The sequence below is a fragment of the Macaca thibetana genome, chromosome 2 (assembly GCF_024542745.1).
Source record: "Macaca thibetana thibetana isolate TM-01 chromosome 2, ASM2454274v1, whole genome shotgun sequence".
Classification (NCBI taxonomy): Eukaryota; Metazoa; Chordata; class Mammalia; order Primates; family Cercopithecidae; genus Macaca; species Macaca thibetana.
In genome coordinates, this window is record NC_065579.1 from 106827255 (window position 1) to 106842300 (window position 15046).

At 53.8% G+C, this 15046-nt stretch overlaps 2 protein-coding genes across 2 annotated transcripts in view; one reads left to right on the top strand and one right to left on the bottom strand.

Annotated features, from left to right (window-relative positions):
• NISCH (nischarin) overlaps positions 1–15046 on the top strand; it is a 53092-nt gene that overhangs the window by 6878 nt on the left and 31168 nt on the right. The window contains exons 2-4 of the mRNA XM_050780667.1: positions 7312–7505; positions 9581–9664; positions 10392–10574. Coding sequence (XP_050636624.1) covers positions 7413–7505; positions 9581–9664; positions 10392–10574 — 360 coding nt within the window. The 5' untranslated portion in view covers positions 7312–7412. The remainder of the gene's footprint in view (positions 1–7311; positions 7506–9580; positions 9665–10391; positions 10575–15046) is intronic.
• On the bottom strand, positions 2855–5823 carry TNNC1 (troponin C1, slow skeletal and cardiac type). The gene is made up of 6 exons (XM_050781023.1): positions 5744–5823; positions 4235–4265; positions 3858–4004; positions 3496–3610; positions 3143–3279; positions 2855–3058 (listed from the first exon to the last, which is right to left on the bottom strand). The coding sequence occupies exons 1-6, from the start codon at positions 5765–5767 to the stop codon at positions 3027–3029; spliced, it is 486 nt and encodes a 161-aa protein (XP_050636980.1). The 5' UTR covers positions 5768–5823; the 3' UTR covers positions 2855–3026.

The following is a 15046-nucleotide window of genomic DNA, read 5'->3' on the forward strand; positions in this document are numbered from 1 at the left end:
TCACTGGGTTGATACCCCAGCATACAAGCCATTCCCTTACCCCTTCTTAAACAAGCTTCCCTGGACCCCACATCGCCCCTCAGCTTGGGTCCCTTTCTCTGTTCCCTGGGTGTTGACCACACCCGCCATCTCCCCTGTACTTCAGTTCACTCCTGTCAGGCTCCCACCCCTCTGCTCCACGGAAACCCTCCTGCTCAGGCGGCCGAGGCCTGGGGGCCTGCAAGTTCCCAAACCCTGGGGCCACCAGACAAACCCAAAGTGAGTGAGATTCTACAGAATAACTGGCCTGAGCTCTTCAGACGTGACGAGGAAACACGGAGGACCATCACAGACTGGAGAGGAGTAAGGAGACAGGAGGATGAGGTCACTCTAGTGCCATCTTGGATTGGCTCCTGCTCCAGGACAAGGACTTTAGGACAACTGACAGAACTCCAATAAGCTCTGCAGATTAATTAGCAGTGTTTATGTCAATATTCATTTCCTGTGTTTGATCCTTCTGTGGTTAAAATGTTAACCACAGGGAAGCTGGGGGACCTGTAAATGGGAGTTCTTTGTACTATTTTTTGCAAGCCTGGAATTTCAAAATGAAAAGAAAAAAACAAAAAACCCAACTAAAACCTAGTGTTGGGAAGTAACCTCCACTTCACAATACCCCACGGCTGAACCTGTGCCTCCCCCCAGCTTCCTTATCTCAGGAAATGGCAGTTTGGCCAAAAAGCTAAGGGTCATTTTGGATTTTCCTATTTCTCACCCCTCACATTCAAGCCTTCAGCAAATTCTGTCCATCCTAGTTCCAAAATGTGCCTTGAATCCATGTACCCCCGACCCCCTCTCCCTAGCACCCCACTGTACTGGGAGCCACCGGGCTTTCTTGCCCAGAGCCTGCCCCCACTTCATGCCAGCTCCTGGGACCCTCTCTCCCACCCCTTTTGTCCTCTGCAGCCCTCACCCCTCACATTGACTGGGTCCTCATGGGGCCTGGCACTGCCCACGTCTCCCAAGACTGCTGGGGCTTGGTTTCCAGCCCAACACTGCCTTTCTGCTCCTGAGACCTTCCCAGTCTTTCTCCATGGCCTCCCATGGCTGGTTCCCTGTGGTTCCCCCAGATCTCACGCACAGGCAGCTCCTCCAGGGAGCTTTCCCAGACCACTCTAACTCATGGGCCCACCACGCCTCCAGTCTCCACTCCAGCCCGTGCTGGTTTTCCCACTGTACTCATCTCCTTAAAATTCCACCAGATTTGGCTGGGCACGGTGGCTCACACCTGTAATCCCAGCACTTCAGGAGGCCAAGATGGGTGAATCACTTGAGCTCAGGAGTTCAAGACTAGCCTGGGAAACATGGTGAAACCTCGTCTCTACTAAAAATACAAAAATTAGCCGGGTGTGGTGGCGGGCGCCTGTAATCCCAGCTACTCAGGTGGCTGAGGCACAAGAATCGCTTGAGTCTGGGAGGCAGGGGTTACAGTGAGCCAAGATTGCGCCACTGCACTCCAGTCTGGTGACAGAGCAAGACTCTGTCTCAAAAAAGAAACAAAAATCCACCAGATTAGGGACCGGGCCTCACTGTGACATGCCCCAGCATCCAGTGCGTGCTGGGCACATGGGAGGTATGTGATGAACCACTGAGTGGTACACTGGCTGGTGGTGCTGCCCAATGTGGCCCTTCCTTTTCTCCTTGGATGTCACCCTTCCTGGGTCACTCTGGGTGTCTGTAGAGGTCCCCAATTCTCCAGCTCACAAGGGCAGGCCTAAAGGGACTCCCCTCCACTCCCCTCAGGTCTCTCCAGGGACCAGAAAGTTCTTGCTAGCTCTGGCCTCCACCAGAGGCATCTTTAGAATTCCAAGACCATCTCCGGAATGCTGGGCCTGTCTGGGGAATGCCAAGGCTGGGGCACAGGTGCAGAGAGTGGAGTGGCTGGGCGGGGCAAGGACAGCTGATGGCATTCTGGCTAGAGTCTGGGTGCTGCTGGCAGCTGTCCCTCCTGCGAACACCACTGCTGACACCTCCACTTCCTTGCAGCCCCCAATGCCCATGCCCCCAAGACAGCATCACTGTCTGGCAGCAGCTCTGGACTGGGCGCTCCCACTAAGCTGAGAGCTGCCAGGCCTTGGGCCTCTGTCCCTGTCAGGGAAAGAGACTGGGCCACAGGAGACGAGCCTCTGAGGTTCACAGGAACTGGAAGTCACGCCCATTTGGATGTGGCCCATCCGACAGGGCCCTTGGCTGGAAGCCAGCTGGCTCTGCTCTCCCCCACACTCACTGGATGACCTTAACAGGTCCCTGTACCTCTCTGGGCCAAACAGGTGAGGGGAGGTAGAGCCAACTCCATGCGCCTCTGGCCCTGGGAGTCAATGTTGCTGGCAGGAAATACAAGTGAGTGGGCGGGTGAACTAGCACTGTGGGCCTGCAGGGACCCCACAGGCTCAGCTCCATTCTAGCCACGGCTGAAAGGTAATGGGGGTTGCTCTGCCAGGCAGCATTCAGGGCCTAGCTGTGTACCGCAGTGAACCACTCTCTCCAAGGAGAGAACCCCTAGGCTGCCACAGTGGTTGACCAAAGTGATGGCCCCCAGGAACTTGTAGGGGTTCTAGGCCTCCACAGACTCCAGATGCTGAATCCCTGGAGATGGTGCCTGGGCATGAGGAGTGATAGAGGGCAGCCAGCAGGGCAGGCCACACAGCAGTCTCCGATCTCATCTCACTCCCCGCAGAAGGCAGTGTGGAGTGGCGGTCAGGCACCAGGCACTGCAGCCAGCCTGCCTACGACAGGGAAGGAAGCAGTCATCGGGTAAGAGTGAGTCCTGAGGAAGAGTCCCCGGCCCAGGGACACCAGAGGCAGACAGCAGACCTCCGGGGAGCACGCTTTATTTGCATCTCCCAGGACAGAGTTGGGGAGGGAGTCAGGGGATTTGGGGTTGAGGATATGGCCAGGCTCAGGTCCTGGGACCCCAACCCCCTCCCCAACCCCAGGACTCAGCTGGAGTTGGAGGCTGGGCATGGGAAGCTCTGGGTGAAGGTCAGCATCTACTCCACACCCTTCATGAACTCCAGGAACTCTGTGGAAAGAGGGGCAGGTGTGGGTCGGGGGTGGGGGCTGGGCAGGGCATGGAGGCAGGGGACCAGCCCACCTACCCACTTACCATCATAGTCGATGCGGCCATCGTTGTTCTTGTCTCCGTCCTTCATGAGCTCCTCGATGTCGTCCTCCGTGATGGTCTCGCCTGTAGCCTGCAGCATCATCTTCAGCTCATCCAGGTCGATGTAGCCATCAGCGTTTCTGTGGGGAGGGGGCTCAGGGTAGGACTGTGGGGAGGGCATAAGGCAGCCCCACCCATGCCCCAGGAGGCAGAGCAGGGACACTGGGAGATGGGGCATCCCTCTCCCCAATCAGGCAGAGGCCGCAGGGTCCCTAGGCCTGGAATCTGAGACCGCCCTCCTCTCCAGTTTGGCTTGAGTGTGGGTCAGGGTCAGAGGTCAAGGGTCACATGCTCACTTGTCAAACATGCGGAAGAGGTCAGACAGCTCCTCCTCAGATTTCCCTTTGCTGTCGTCCTTCATGCACCGAACCATCATGACCAGGAACTCATCAAAGTCCACCGTGCCGCTGCCTGGGGGTGGGCGGCATGGCCGTTACAGAGGCCGGGGTAGGTACTGCAGGCAGCACCTTCAACATGAACCCCCATGTTCTCACCGCACCCTCACACCAAATGCCAGGCTTCTGTGGCCATTATGCCCATTTTATAGATGAGGCAACTGAGGCTCAGATAGGCAAAACCGCTCCCAGCTAAACAGAGCCAGCATTCCAGCCCCCAGCCAGCTGGGGTTCTTCTGGAGCCTGGGGAGGAGGGGGCTCACCGTCCTCGTCCACCTCGTCAATCATCTCCTGCAGCTCCTCAGGGGTGGGGTTCTGGCCCAGCATCCTCATCACCTTGCCCAGCTCCTTGGTGCTGATGCAGCCATCCTCAGCACCCAGCACGAAGATGTCAAAGGCTGCCTTGAACTCTGTGTTCAGGGGTTGGGGGGCACAGTAGTCGGGGCTCAGCAGCCAGGACCTCAGAAGGCCAGAACCCTGGGGCCATCTGCCAACCTGCCCACCTCCCTCAGAGACCTCTCTGAGGTCAGAGCAAGAGGGACCAAGCCTCTGCTCTCTGGTCTGGGGTCCTCTTCTGGTAAGGGGTCCCCATGCCAGCCTGGCCCCGCTGGTCTCCCACATGTGTGATGGGGGTTCTCACCATTTTTCTGCTCTTCTGTCAGCTGCTCTACCTAGAAAGGAAAGGGATTCTCAGGGCTCAGACTCAGGTATAGCTGCTGCTGAGGAAACCAATCCATTCCACAGGTGAGAAGGCTGGAGCCGGAGGAGGCAGGCTATTTCCAGGCCACAGGGCGGAGGTCTCAGTCCTCCCTCCCTGCCCCCAAAGCCCTGATGTGACCCAGCTGGCCTCACTGAGACTGGGCTGAGGGCCAGGGTGACAGGTGGGCACCCCCTTCAGGGCCAAGGTGACCCTCAGTAACAATAGTCAGTGACCACTCAATGCCCTTTCAGCCCCTGATGAAACTCAAGCCGGGTGGCCCGAGGGACAGCTGTCCCTCAAGTTGGGACAATAAAACCAGTGTGGGGGCAGGCGAGCCACCCACTGTAACCTGACCAGGGTGGCCACTGGGCTATTTTTAATGAGGAACAAAGTTAAACCTGGTGATTGTTCTGGGGACTTTGGCATGCAGGGGGTGGGGCAGCGTTATCTGGCCCCCTGGCCTGCTAGTGCCGCCTCAGGAGCCAAAATTAGTCCCCAGCTCCGCCAGGCCTTGTATGGGCACTGGGTGGAGGGCTGCCCCCACTCCAGCTCCATGGACTCCCACAGGATAAGCAGGCGTGCCCCCAGAGCTGGCTGTAGCACTTCCCTGCCCAGGAGTGAGGGAGGCTGAGGGAGGGGTTCCCCTGGGGACAGCTGTTCATTCCAGGATGTCCTTGCTCTGGGGTTGGGGGAGGTCACCACCACCCCTGGATAGAATAGCATCTGAAGACCCCCAGTGACCCAGGAGGCTGCAGGGGCTTGGGGTGACCACTCTCCAGCCCTTGTTCCCTCGCTCTCACCCCTAGCTAAGCCACTGAGCGCTGAGCCTGCCAGGCATGATGGGAGCTGGGGCCCCAGTTCTCTGTTCCTTCTTCCTTGGTTCTCCCTCATGTCCAGAACTTCCCTGCCTCAAACTTCAAAGCCCCATCTCCAGCCCAGGACTCAAGCTCTGCAGCCCACTCCTCTCACACCCTCCACCTCCCAAAGCATCTTCGGCCAGTCAAGGGGCTGGAGTGGGGTAGCAGATTTTGAGCATGTGAGAAGCATAATGTGAGGGGCAGAAATGGGGGTTGGGGACAGGGAGACAGTAATGGGGACTCAGACAGCTCAGGAGGAAGAGATGAAAAGAGAAAGGCAAAAATGTCCAGAGACAAATGCAGAGACATGTGGCTGAGCGACAGTGCCTCAGACTACAGACACTTGGAAACAGAGAGTGAGACATGATGCTGAAAGCTGCGACATCCTCCACCACCCTTCAGAACCTGAACTCCCATCCCTTCTGCATCCCCAAACACCAGAACCACTGTCCCTGTGACAGCCTGGGTTGAAGGCACGTAGGCTTTCTCCTGGGTCCCCACCACTTCCCTGGGGCTACTGGCCCTCCATTCTGAGCTGAGTGAGCCCCCAGTGGGCCTGCCCACCCCAGCCCTACCCAGCCCTGTCCCTCACCGCAGCCTTGTAGATGTCATCCATGCTGGCGGCTCACAGGACAGCCTGCTGGGGTTGCCAGCCGGCCCTTGACTTAAATAGCCCTGCCCCACCGCATTCCTGGCCCAGCCCAACCCAGCCCAGCCCATCCCTGCATGTAGTATCCTCCAGTCCCTCCTCTGGTCCCAGTGATCTCAGGCTGGCCTGAGTCCCCGTGTCCTCTGCCCAGGGCAGGAAGCAGATGAAGGGCTACAAGGACCAGGTTTCTTTCCCTCCTGTCCCCCACACTCCCCAAGGGACTCTCTGAAAAGGTTTCTGGAATGAATGAAAACATGAGTCCAGTGCAGGACAGGAGTTACGAAGTCGTGGGCCCTAGGCAAGGCCCGGGCAACACAGCAGCTCAGGCTCCCATCCAACCAGGGAGGCGGGTGCCATGACCACCACTTTCCAGATAAGGAAATTGAGGCTCTGGAGGAGTGGTGACTTGCCCAAGATCTGACTGACTTGGCAACCCCTGCCTTTAACTCAACCTCTCCGGAATGGGGGTGCAACGTGCAAGGAGAGGCTGGGAGTGCAGGGCCCTGCCAAGAGAAGCCTTGAATATCAAGCTCATAGTACGATGCTGTGGAACTGGTGAAGGAGGAAGTGACTGATCCACCTTAGGACAGGGTGGCCAGGAGCCTTCTGCCAGAGGAGCCTGCCCCAGACCTCCCATCCGCCCAGGGAGAAGTACTCACTTCGGGCTTAAGTCAGCTGCTGTCAGTTATTCAACAGCACCCCTACAGATGCCCCATCTGTGGCAGGCTCCTTTCCTCCTCACCCTCTAGTTAGGTTACCACCTCCCTCTTCTAGGTCTCATTTTTCCTTGGTTTAGGACTCAGTTCCCCATTCTAGCACTGTAGTTCCTGGGTCCAGGTCAATCTGTCTCCCTCGTTTTAAACTCTGGCAGGCCACCCCCTGGGGTTCTTGTGCTCAGTGGCGGCACACACCCCTCCATCCACCTACACCCTCCTTCGTACAGAGTTCGTATCAAGTTTATCCCTCTTGATAAACACGCTCCCTGCCTCGAGCACTACTGCGTGCCGGGCCGCGCATGAACCGACCCACTCAGTTGTCCAGGAGCCCCACTGACAAGAGATCTCCGAGTCTCGGAGAGGTTCAGAACTAGCCCAGAATCGTTCTCGCCCTGCTCCGGCGGTAAGCACAGGTCCTGTTTTCCCCTCCAACCCGCCTTGCCCTAAAGAGAAAGAGCTCAACAGCCAGGTGAGGCACTATTATTGCCTCCTTTATCCGGAGGAGTAAACTGAGGCCAGGAAGAGCAGTGACTTGCTTCGTGTAGCCCGGAAGGCTCGAGACCTTCTGTCCCCTCTTCCCGAGGACGGAGGGGCGATGCCCAGAGCTGTAACCACCAGGGGTCTCAGTTTCTAGCAGGTTGCGCAGTGTACCTCCAGCCGCGCCACGCAGGTAGAGATTACGCAAGCGAGCACCGCGCACGCGCGCGCTGTGGGTGGTGCCTGTCAATCACGCACGAGGGGCGGGGCGAGGGCGCAGGAAGAAGGCGGGGCCAAGATGGCGGCGCAGCGCGCGGCGGGGGCGTGGGGCGGCGGGGGCTGGGGGGCGGTGGGACGTTGACCCCGCCCCCTACTGCTGCCAGTCTGCGCCGGGCGGCGGCGGCGGCGGAGACCCGAACATGGCGACGGCGCGCACCTTCGGGCCCGAGCGGGAAGCCGAGCCGGCCAAGGAAGCTCGCGTCGTGGGCTCGGAGCTCGTGGACACTTATACGGTTTGTTGGGGGCGCGGGCACCTGAAGCGGGGGTGGTGGCTGGGACCGGGAGTCCGACTTGGGGGCTTGGGGAGGGGTTCGGGATCTGCAACCCTGAGGAGCGGGTAGAAGGGTCTGCGATTGCGAGGGGGCTGGGACGGGGGATCTAAGGAAAGGGATCTGGGCCTCGCAGGTTCGGGTGAAGGGTTGCTCGGGGCCTGGGGAGGCGGTTTGGAAAAGGGTACGCGATCAGAAAGGGAGGCTCGGGTTGGGGGCGGCATCTGGGGATAAAGGGGGCCTGGGGAGGGGGGTGTCTAGATGAGGCGAAACGCCTCTAGATCCTCTAGGACTGGAGGGGCCCCGGCCTGAGAGACCGTTACTGGGGTTCAGGAGAAAGGCGATGGGGAGAGGGTCTCTGATGGATGGAATCAGGGAAAAGGGTCAGGCTCCGCAGGCCTTGAAGAAAGAGAAGGCGCCAGCACCCTGATCTGGGAAGCCTGCGGTGGTGGTTGAGATTTTCTCTGAGAAGTGAAGGATAGACCTGGGGGGCAGACGCCTTGGGGGTCGGGCGGAGACAAGAACGGAGGACGGGTGGAGCCCAGCTGTGGAGAAATAGGGGTGGTCTCAGTGCTGAAGCGCAGGCCCTATAAACCTTAGGAATCTTCGTGACTTTGGGCTGTGGGAGCGAGATGGGGCAACAAGCTGCGCACACACACTTCTAAGCTATGGGGGAGACAGAGGACAAATGGGGGGGTAGTTTCCGACTCTGATGGGGTTGGATGCCAGGCCTGTGAGCCTGGTGGGCTGCCTGGCAAAAACTAGGCATTGAGCACCTCCCTGCTTCATCCCCTTTGTTCCCGCAGGGTAGGGAGTGGGTGGGGGCCTTGGCCCTGCCTGCACCCCCCTCCCTGGCCCTCATCCTAACCTCCCACTCTGAGGGCCATTCATCGGGCTCTTTTCTCCTTTCCTGAGGGCAAAGGGAAGGAATCAGGCAGGATGGGAAGAGGAGAGGGGTGGATCCTGGAGCAACAGGCCAGCCTGGAGAAATGGCTGCTCCTCAGGGCTGGAGAAGGCTTCAGCTCCATGCTGCAGAGAGGAGAGGGAAACTAGGTGCAGGAGGCGGGTGAGGTCTCTGAGCTGATGGCTGGCACCTTCAGCAAGAGGGCCATCTTCAAAAAGCTCTCCCTATTCTGGACTGCACCCCTCCTCTGCATGTGTGTTGGGGGAGGTGGTGATCTAGATTGGACCCTACCATCCTCTGTCTCCGGGTGTGCCGGGTTGGATATTATGAACACACCTACCCTTTGAACACTTGCCATGGGTCAGGCCCATGGACAAAGCATTTTACATGCATTGCCTTACTTGGTCCTTGATTCTAAGATGGAGGAACTGAGGCTCAGAGAAAACTTAGGCTCCAAGTTAATTACATAAGTGACACATAAGCTGCAGCCAGGAAATGACAGAACCAGGTTTTTAACCCAGGCCTTCCTTAACCTCTAGGCCATATTGCCTCCTGATAGAGCTTAGTTGCTACCACTCCCTCCCCACATCAGCTGCTTGTGCCTTGATTCCTGGCCCAGTAGCAGAAATCACAGCCATGAACCAGTTGAAAGGATTGGAAAAGGACTTGCTTCCAGGAGGGTAGGGCACCTGGAAAGAAGTACAACAGAGAAGATGCTCAGGCTACAACTGGTCCTCCTCTGCCTCCCTTGGAAGAAATGGCCTTGCCTGCAGCTCGGGTTGGGTTTTGAGTTACCTAGAGGCAGGTGGTAAAAAACTAAAGAGGTGACTTGTTGTGGTAATCACTTTTTTCATTCCTTACTGATGGATGGAGCCACAGGCTTGTCCCATGTGCCTCCCAGCCCTACTGCTTGGGCCATGGAGGAGGCTGAGAGGGGCCCTGCTGGTCAGCAAGGGTCAGGTGCAGAGGCTAGTGGGCAGGGGCAGCCTGACTTTGGCCTTGGGGTGGGTCTGAGTTGCAGAGAGAAAGACTGATAAAAGATAATTGGGAAAGGTAATTGCAGCTTTTGCTATAGGGGGAGGAGACTCCTTGTTGGGGCTCCCTTGCTACAAGGGCTTTTGGTTTCCCATTTTAGGTTTACATCATACAGGTCACTGATGGCAGCCATGAGTGGACGGTAAAGCACCGCTACAGCGACTTCCATGACCTGCATGAAAAGGTAACTGTTAACAGCTGGGAGCACATATTTCAGGGCTGGAGGGTCCTGTAGGCCAAGTTTCCATTGTGCCACACGTTAGTTTTAGGGCAAAAGAGGCTCCATGTCCATAGTTCTTAATAAATCACTTTGTTAATATAACTGCGTTCATTAATATAGCATGTAAATGCTAGCCTTCAGCTCTAGCATGAGCCAGTCTGCAAGGAGCATATTTGAATTTCAGTTTTAATATTTCCAGTCCTAGCTTGGATACGAGATGCTGAGACAGTTTCCTGGGAAGGGGACAGGTTTGAACTTGTTCGACCTAGCTATGGCTATTCCAAAGCCTGTGCTGTAATATCTGGCTGTGATTCCATCTTTTCTTTGCTTTTGGAGATGCTGTCTTTCTCTGGGTCATTTACAGCGTGTTTTAAAGACACACCACTGCCCTAATTGGTTTGTACTCTGGCTTGGAAAAGATGGCAATTTTAGGGGCAAAAGGTGTTACTTTTCTGAATGTCTCCAAAGTCTCCAGATGGAATTCCTTGTCTGGAATTGTATTGGTATTTCTAATGCTAATTTGGATTGAAAGAGGCGAATCCCAGGTGCCCTCGTTTGGTCACTGATCTTGGTACTGCAGGGAGGGGCTGTGCAAGTGCTGACAAGCGCCTGTCCTCAGGCTTCTTGCCTTGGCCTTACATAGGCACAGAGCCTCTTGGTCTGTGGTTGATGTGCTTATGTTTTTTTACAGCTCGTTGCAGAGAGAAAGATTGATAAAAATCTGCTTCCGCCCAAAAAGATAATTGGGAAAAACTCAAGAAGCTTGGTGGAGAAGAGGGAGAAGGATCTGGAGGTCTACCTCCAGAAACTCCTGGCTGCCTTCCCTGGCGTGACCCCCAGAGTGCTGGCACACTTCTTGCATTTTCACTTCTATGTAAGTTCCTCATCGGGTTTTCACCTGTGCCTGCAAACCCACAACTGCCAAGCTTGAGGCAGCAAACCAGGGGGGACCTCAGCTTTGAGGTGGGCCGGGGTTTGACCCTAGGTTAGAAGATGGAGGAACGTCACCCTGGTTAGGGATGTGTTGTGGGCAGAAGCATGTTAGTTGACAGATTTGCCTTAAATTAGACTGAGTGTGGCCACAGAGATGCTTTCCTCTACCACAAGGCATTTTGTTTAGCAAAAATGGCCTGTGGGTGTTTAAGCTAGGTTTCCATCCAGATGGATGAGGCTGGATTAGAAACAGCTGACACCTGGGATAGACTATTGTTGAGTTGTTGGTTCACAGCTCAAAACTAATTAAGGGATTAGTCTGTGATGGTGGAATATCACCATCTTGGGACGTGTAATCGGGGTCCACGCTTCCAGGGTGCTAAGGTTGAGGGTAGATAATTTCTTCTGATGGGAGAGTGTGTCGTAGAACAGCTCTGTACTCCGTCCTGGACAGAAGAACAACTTTCGTAAGTTGCTGGGGTCAGAATGCGTTGTCATACTTTAAGAACAGCACTTAGGCAGTGTGAAACCACAATATTTGGGGGGTTTTTTTGTTTGTTTTTGTTGTTGTTGTTTTTTTGAGACGGAGTCTCGCTCTGTCGCCCAGGCTGGAGTGCAGTGGCCAGATCTCGGCTCACTGCAAGCTCCACCTCCCGGGTTTACACCATTCTCCTGCCTCAGCCTCCCGATTAGCTGGGACTACAGGCGCCTGCCACCTCGCCCGGCTAGTTTTTTTTTTATTTTTTTATTTTTTTAGTAGAGACGGGGGTTTCACCGTGTTAGCCAGGATGGTCTCGATCTCCTGACCTCGTGATCCACCCATCTTGGCCTCCCAAAGTACTGGGATTACAGGCTTGAGCCACCGCACCTGGCCAATATTTGTTTTTTTGAGACAGAGTCTTGCTCTGTCACCGAGGCTGGAGTGCAGTGGCGTGATCTCGGCTCACTGCAACCTGCGCCTCTTGGGTTCAAGCAATTCTCCTGCCTCAGCCTCCCGAGTAGCTGGGACTACAGACTTGTGCCACCACACCCAGCTAATTTTTGTGTTTTTAGTAGAGATGGGGTTTCACCATGTTGGCCAGACTGGTCTGGAACTCCTGACCTCAAGTCATCTGCCTGCCTCAGCCTCCCAAAGTGCTGAGATTACTGGCATGTGCCACTGCACCTGGCCAAAACCACAATATTAAATAGCAGTTCTATTTATGAGAATTTTTTTCTAAGGAAAAATCAGGCAACTGCAAAAAGGATATGTGAACAAAGGTAGTCATTCCAGGGTTGTAACAAGATAGTAAGGACAACCCTAAAGTCTAGTAGAAGAGGTTACAAAAAAAGAAAAAAAAGAAAACAGGCCGGGCGCAGTGGCTCATGCCTGTAATCCCATCATTTTGAGAGGCCGAGGTGGGCAGATCACTTGAGGTCAGGAGTTCGAGACCAGCCTGGCCAACATGGTGAAACCCCATCTTTACTAAAAATACAAAAATTAGCTGGGTGTGGTGGCAGGCACCTGTAATGCCAGCTACTTGGGAGGCTGAGGCAGGAGAATCACTTGAACCCAAGAGGCAGAGGTTGCAGTGAGTCGAGATCATGCCACTGCACTCCAGCCTGGGCAACAGAGTGAGAGTGAGACTTCATCTCAGAAAAAAAAAAAAAAAAAGAAAAATCAAAGGGTACAGCGAGGCTGAGCACAGTGGCTCATGCCTGTGATCCTAGCTCTTTGGGAAAAAACAAACAAAAAACAAGTCTGCAGCTCCCCCATCATTTTCCCAGCAGCACACCAGTCTTCCCAGCAGACTCTGTCTCAAAAAAATGCAGCTTTCTTAAGCAGTATCCAATCGTATGGCTGTAGTTTTTTTGTTTTGTTTTGTTTTGTTTTGTTTTTTGAGACAGGGTCTCACTCCCTTGCTCAGGCTGGAGTGCAGTGGCCTGATCATGGGTCACTGCAACCTCAAACTCCTGGGCTCAAGCGATCTTCTTGCCTCAACTTCCCAAATAGCTGGAACTATAGGTGCATGCCACCACACCCAGCTAATTTTTAAAATTTTTTTGTAGAGATGGGGTCTTGCAATATTGCTCAGGTTGGCTTCAAACTCGAGCTCAAGCAATCCTCCCACCTCTGCTTCTCAAAGTGCTTGGACTGTAGGCATGAGCCACGTACCTGGCTGACTATGGTCTCATTTTTATAAAAAGTTGATATGGATATATTTGTCTAGGAAAACTCTAGGAGGTTTACGTACACCAAAATGCTAAGACTAGTTTTCTCTGAGTGATAGATTTTCAGATAATTTATGTTTACTCGTTTTCCCTTTATATGATGAAGACGGGGAAGAATCCACTCCCTTATTCAGGCTCACCCTGAAGTAACCTGTGAGTTATGGTCCTAAAAGCCCAGCTGTATTTAAAATACAATTTTCTTGGCCAGGTGCAGTGGCTCACGCCTGTAATCCCAGCACTTTGGGAAGGCCCAGATAGGCAGATCACTTGAGGCCAGGAGTTCTAGACCAGCCTGGCCAACATAGCGAAACCCCTTCACTACTAAAAATACAAAAATTAGCTGCACGTGCTGGCGTATGCCTGTAGTCCCAGCTCCCGAGGAGAGAGGCATGACAGTCACTTGAACCTGGGAAGGGGAGGTTGCAGTGAGCCGAGGTCATGCCACTGCACTTCAGCCTGGGCCACAGAGTGAGACTCCGTCTCAAAAACAACAACAACAACAACAACTTCCTTAAAGTCTTTTCAGAGTAAGACAGTTGAACTTTTCTTGCATCACTGAAGAGCCTAGAAATTTGGTGGCAGTGCTAACCTTGGGCCACTGAGCTTGGCAGGGATAGGTGAAAAAGTAGATAGCATTCATAGATGGGAACTGTGTATGTGCTTTGGATTTTATTTAGCATATACCAGCAAGTATAGGGTTAGCAACATACCCTTTTGTAAACATATTTTTACCCTTTCTTATGTGAGAAAAAATTTGCGTTCCTTATGCAAGTCTTTCAGATAAACTTTACTGGTTAGTATTTTAAGAAATAATGTACTTTAAAGGTCACGCACAATGGCTCACACCTGTAATCCCAGTACTTTGGGAGGCCGAGGCGGGCGGATCATGAGATCAGGAGATCGAGACCATCCTGGCTAACATGGTGAAATCCCATCTCTACTAAAAATACAAAAAATTAGCCGGGCGTGGTGGCGGGCGCCTGTAGTCCCAGCTACTCGCGAGACTGAGGCAGGAGAATGGCGTGAACCCGGGAGGCGGAGCTTGCAGTGAGCTGAGAGACCGTGTCACTACACTCCAGCCTGGGCGACGGAGCAAGATTCCGTCTCAAAAAAAAGATTGTGCTTTAAGGAAGCTTTGGTTAGCCATTTAGGGATGAAACTTGACATGCAGCCCTTTGACGGTATTTATTCCTTACTTGATACCTGTGCCTTTGAGGAGAGATCTCGCTGGCTGCCTCACATGTGCCTGGCTCTGAGGGTAGAAAGGCCTGGACTGCTCTTTTGAAACTGGTTTGCCTGAGATGGGCCTGGGCTGGCTACATCTGGTTCTGGTTTGAGGCAGGCTCCACTACTTGTAGAAGTTTTGATGTATTTGGAATTAGTGTTATCAAACAGGTCCCTAAGTTATATAAATCCTAGGATTTAAAAAAGCAATTGAACCCATCTTTGGATTAAACCCACAGTTGATCAGCCATGGCGCTGCTGACATTTTGGACTGGATAATGTGTTTCTGTAAGGAGCTATCCCATGCGTTGTTTAGCAGCACCCTGGCTTCTACCCACTGGATGCGAGTAGCACTTCGCCACCCAGCTATGGCAATTAAAGATGTCTCCAGACATTGCCAAATGTCCCACTTGAAAACCACTGGATTAGATCTTCATTTGGGGCCTAAAGATTTGTCAGCCTTTTCTCCAGGCTGGGAGCTCTCTAGGGAATGTTTCTCTTAACTTTTATACCATCTGTGTCCTCTTGGAAATTGTTCCACATGTGTTCTGCCTCTTGTGTTGCTGACATTGGATAGGGTGGACCCAGGGAACCCTATTTGGTCATGGTGTGAATTTTTTTATTTTGATTTTTTGAGACAGAGTTTCGTTCTTATTGCCCAGGCTGGAGTGCAGTGGTGCGATCTCGGCTCACTGCAACCTCTGCCTCCCAGGTTCAAGTGATTCTCCTGCTTTAGCCTCTTGAGTAGCTGGGTTTACAGATGGCCTGCCACCACACCTGGCTAATTTTTTGTATTTTTAGTAGAGGTGGGGTTTCACTATGTTGGCGAGGCTGGTCTCGAACGTCTGACCTCGTGATCCACCTGCCTCAGCCTCCCAAAGTGCTGGAATTACAGACGTGAGCCACCACGCCTGGCCATGGTGTGGATTTTTAAAAATTGAGGTATAATTCACATACCATAAAATTAACTCTTTTTAA